The following is a 4909-nucleotide window of genomic DNA, read 5'->3' as shown; positions in this document are numbered from 1 at the left end:
GATTTCAGAGATCGAAGAGGCGAGCTCAGAATTCGAAGAGGCCAATTCAAAAATCGAAGAGGCAAGCTCAGAAATTGGAGAGGCATCTTGCTTTTCCAGACACGTCAGCACCCGTCACACGTAAACTCAGCTTTGCGGAAATCACGGGTAATTTGTCGAAGCGCCGATCCCAGATATCGAAGAGGCGCCAGTCTTTTTCAGCCTCGTCAACACCTATCACATGCACACTCAGCTTGGCGGAAATTACGGACAATTTGTCGAAGATTTCTGATAAAGAACAAAGCACGTGAAGCCATACTGATCAATCACGCAATGGTTACCAACACGAGTGAAAGAATAGTACCTCTACAGGTATTAAAGAACTTCCTATAACTGTCCACATTCACCCTCCATAGTAAGGCAGACATACAGAACCTTTCTTCATCTCCGAGAATGCCTTCCCAACGAAGCCTCTCTAGTCACTCAATGTTCCTTATTCCTTGGGGTACATCTGCAAACAAATGACACCAAAGCAAAAGTATCTCATATCACCATGGTAAAAAGCAAGAGTATCTCATATCATGCGTTCTTCATGTCCTTTCCTTTGTCATTGTTCTTACCTGCAAAGACAAGGATAAAGAAAGCAATATGCCGGAACCTCCACTCAAACTCAGGTAAGGAACCGACTGCTTGGAACCCTTCCCTGATTGCCTACCTAGCACTGCTCTCGAGTACTCGTCTTCCACTGCTGCTATACTTCCAAAGAACCTGCCACATCTGCCTGGAGAACAGATAAGGCAAGTGAAAATGATACCTTGCAGCATGTGGAGACAACGTGCAAAAGAAACAAGCAGAGAAGAATGCAGCCTGCACAGTCAACTTAGCAGAAAGAGTCTGAGCTGAGGAACTCGAGAAGATGCCACATTCTGCCAGAAGAATAGATAAGGCAAGGGAAAATGATACATTGAAGCATGTGGAGACAAGCATAACAAAGCACGTGTCGATTCATCTACTACTTCTTCGAAAGCAAGAGTATCTCATATCATCAGGGTTGCAATCACTCTGGGTGGATGACTCGTTTTGACCTTCAAATTCTTGGGTCGACTCGTTAGGTGTTGTGGGCTGCACGTGCCAAGTCACCACCCTTGAATCAAATCCTTAAAGATCAAGTCACCAACTGGAAGAAGAGCCCATCAATCTTAAAGATCATACCGTCGACCAAACTGCTCAGGTGTGAATTAGAAAGATTGAACAAAACAACAAGTCGTCACCTTCACCTCGTGCCTGCTTGCCATGTGTTCGAGCCAAATTCAAGATCAAGCCCCGACAGCCCTTGAGGAAATCACAAGTCCGATTCAAGATCAAGCGTTCACCACCCTTGAATTAAATCTAGTTCAAGAATAAGCTGTGGAAAGTCAACAATTGGAGTAATCTAGAAAGTCCTCCAACCCAGTTCAAGATCAAAGTTGTGGAAAGTCAACAAGCGCAAAAACAAATACATGCCAATTCATCCACTACCAAAGCCAAAGATCATCTACCACATGAAGCTCCTTGTGGTCCAATTTCAACATTCAAGATCAAGCCTCGACGGCCCTTGAAGAAATTTCAAACAAAGTTCAAGATCAAGCCTCAACGGCCTTTGAAGAAGTTCAAGCCCAATTCAAGATCAAGCCTCAACAGCCCTTGAAGAAATCTCTAGCCCAATTCAAGATCAAGCCTTGACGGCCCTTGGATCGACATCTATATTAAGGGACTTCAAAACGCATCTCCTACACACGACAAGCACATGTATACTACGCGCCTTGAAGTGGAGGCATTTGTAGACATCGAAATTTTGGTAAATAAATGTTGACCGATAAATCAAAGTTTCAACGCTCATGTATTACATAAATTTTACACGTAGCATGTGACTCGACGAAAAATTGAAATGAGTCGGAAAAGTCATCAAACATGACACGTGTCAACACCTGGCAGAAACGACTTATTTCATCTGGAATATTATATTCAAAATTAGGCCTTGGAAAATTCTATAAATAGAAGCCAATTTCATTCATTTCATTGGACCAATTCATATTACACCAAAACCTTGAAGCTCTAAAACTCTGAAACTCTGAAGCTCTCAAGCATCCAGGTTCCCGAAGAATCAAGAAAGCCTTCTTCGTTCATCGTTCTTCCAAGATCAAGCCCCGACGGCCCTTGGATCAACAATCATCCACCAATTCAAGATCAAGCGCCAAAAGCCCCTTGAAGAACTTCCACCAATTCAAGATCAAGCCCCGACGACCCTTGAAGAAAGTGTTCATCGTTCATCATCCGTTCATCCTAAAATCAAGCCCCAACGGCCCTTTGGATTAACAACATCGACAAATCCATACATCCAACCGTTCTTCAAGATCAAGCCCAAAAGCCATTAAAGATCCGTTCATCACCGTTCTTCAAGATCAAGCTCAAAAGCCCTTGAAGATCCGTTCATCACCATTATTCAAGATCAAGCCTCAACGGCCCTTGAAGAAACATTCATCCTAAGATCAAGCCCCAACGGCCCTTTGGATCAACAACGTCGACAAATCCATACATCCAACCGTTCTTCAAGATCAAGCCCAAAAGCCCTTGAAGATCCGTTCATCACTGTTCTTCAAGATCAAGCCCAAAAGCCCTTAAAGATCCGTTCATCACCGTTATTCAAGATCAAGCCTCAACGGCCCTTAAAAAAACACTTATCCTCAAGATCAAGCCCCAACGGCTCCTTGAAGATCCGTTCAAATCCACCTTCAAAGATAAAGCCCACAGCCCTTGAATAACGTTCATCCTTAGATCAAGCCCAACGGCCCTTTGGATCAATCACACATCCACAAATCAACACCTTACGGAGATCGAATCAGAGGATCAAATTTGAGAGAGATTGTAACCCAAAATCATCAAATACAAATGTTATTTTGTACACGTGTTCTTGTCTCGTTTGGTTCATAAAATTTTTGTGTTCACAATAAGAACATTGAACAATAACATACAAAGTAATTATAAAGTATAGAATTTAAATAATTAATAACCATAAAAATCAGAATAATTTGAAGGATTTTTAATCTGAATACATTTAAAACACTTCAAATTGTTCGAAAATTTAGAATGCTCACAATCTCTGAATGCATTTTAATTTCCGTTTTAATTTTGGTCTCATCCATTAAGGTTGTTCTCAAAAATGAAAAATATAGAATATTGCTTCTCTAACTTTTCCACCAAACTATATCCTTCTTCGTGATCAAATCCACTTTTTATTTTGAAGTTTGGCAAATGAAAAGCCTTCGTGGTCCTCCCTGGTTGGTTACCGTAGGGCGCAGCACCACGCCGACAAGTGTCCCCAAGAAAACCACCATAAGTTTCCCCATTTGGAAAAAAAATGTCGGGATCACGGCCAGCCCACGGTTTCTACATAAGGACGAGTCAACCATCAGCCACGTGGGGCATCCCCTGTTCCCCGAATGCCACGCACTTGAATTTCTGTGGTGGTTACCGGCCACGTTAGTTACGTGGTGGTCTTGGTCTCCCCATGCATTGGCTCGTGGGACAACCAGTCAATGAGTCACCACCTACCACCAAGTATATAGGAACACTATCCCTTCACAATATTTCATTTTCTTCATCAGATATCATTTCGTTACGCGCTTTAATCTGTTTCTGTCTCTCAGCTCCCAAAATCTCTCTCTAAATCTTCCTGCTCTCTCTATATCTTCCTGTCTCTCTCTCTCTCTCTCTTCAGAAAATGGAAGCTGCTCCAATCCGAATGGATAGGAAAACATCGATAGAAACTGAGCCAAGAACGTTGCGGATAGACCAAATTGAATTTGCAAGGGTACTGTTTTAATCTTTTCTGGGTTTTTGGGACATGCATATGCTTCCTCTTAGCAAGGATATCTCATTTCAGGCAGCAGTAGCAAAAAGGGAACGATTTATTATTTACCGTATAAGATCTTTGTATTAAGTAAAAGGCATGCAGAGAGTAAGATATACAAGAGGTTCTATATATGTGGTCTTCTTCCTTTTATTGCTACAGTATATGACGACTGCATGCATGATCATTTTCTTATCCTTTCTGCTACAGCTGGAATCATGAGTTTGAATTTGTTTTCCATTTTATCTATTTTTTGTGGGTTTGTAATTTTTAACTATGGTGATATCTTGCAGGAGGCAGCCAAGTATGTGGTGAATACAAAGAATATAGAAGAAGCAATGAGCATTTTCACAGAGGTACGTTGTGGTTGAAAAATCATTTTAATAACTTTTCTTGATGAATATCTAACAATATTACAAACCAAGATTTCAATCAACTACATTAATTATTAATTTACAGGGTTTGAAACCAGTAGTTAGTTCGATCAAGCAAAACGGTGATGAAATGATGATAGATTCAGTTGAGGAACCCGAGCACTCGGATGATTATTTCATAAGACCACGAGGACCCCAGGATGTTGTCTCAGCTCCTTTTTAGCTGCCGATTTAACACTCTTGTAATTTAATTACTGCAGGTGTTTTGGATGTAAAATTTTGTACAGGATATGGATTTTTTTTGTTTTTGTTTTTCGTTCAGTCGGTTTTTTGTGTGACTTGTTCTTCATACAATTCCGAGAAATTTTTGAATTGATTGTTTTCCTAAAGTACAGGGGCGAGATATTCTATGGAAGGGTTTTTACTTTATAGATTCAGTCAACCAGTTTTAGTTGTATTTAACCTAATCAGGTTTTAACTACAAGCTGGTGATCCGATAGTAAATGACGAATTACGATACTATTTTAAAACTATAAATTGGAGACTTCGAGTTCGAAATCTGTTGCTGGTGTGGAAGTCAGATTTCTGGTCAGGAAATGTTGAAATGCCTACAGCCTCTGAAAAGAGTGGATAAGCATGGTTTGTCATCAATTATCCTCATTTAAAA

General features: G+C 40.6%; 1 protein-coding gene across 1 annotated transcript; it reads left to right on the top strand.

Annotated features, from left to right (window-relative positions):
- The first annotated feature begins 3596 nt into the window (after positions 1-3596).
- LOC126583280 (uncharacterized) lies at positions 3597-4631 on the top strand. The gene is made up of 3 exons (XM_050247615.1): positions 3597-3829; positions 4162-4224; positions 4328-4631. The coding sequence occupies exons 1-3, from the start codon at positions 3740-3742 to the stop codon at positions 4463-4465; spliced, it is 291 nt and encodes a 96-aa protein (XP_050103572.1). The 5' UTR covers positions 3597-3739; the 3' UTR covers positions 4466-4631.
- Positions 4632-4909: the final 278 nt, after the last annotated feature.

This window comes from Malus sylvestris, chromosome 2, assembly GCF_916048215.2.
Source record: "Malus sylvestris chromosome 2, drMalSylv7.2, whole genome shotgun sequence".
In the NCBI taxonomy this organism is placed as follows: Eukaryota; Viridiplantae; Streptophyta; class Magnoliopsida; order Rosales; family Rosaceae; genus Malus; species Malus sylvestris.
Note: the sequence above shows the minus strand (reverse complement) of the source record. Positions and strands in the feature narration are given on the sequence as shown.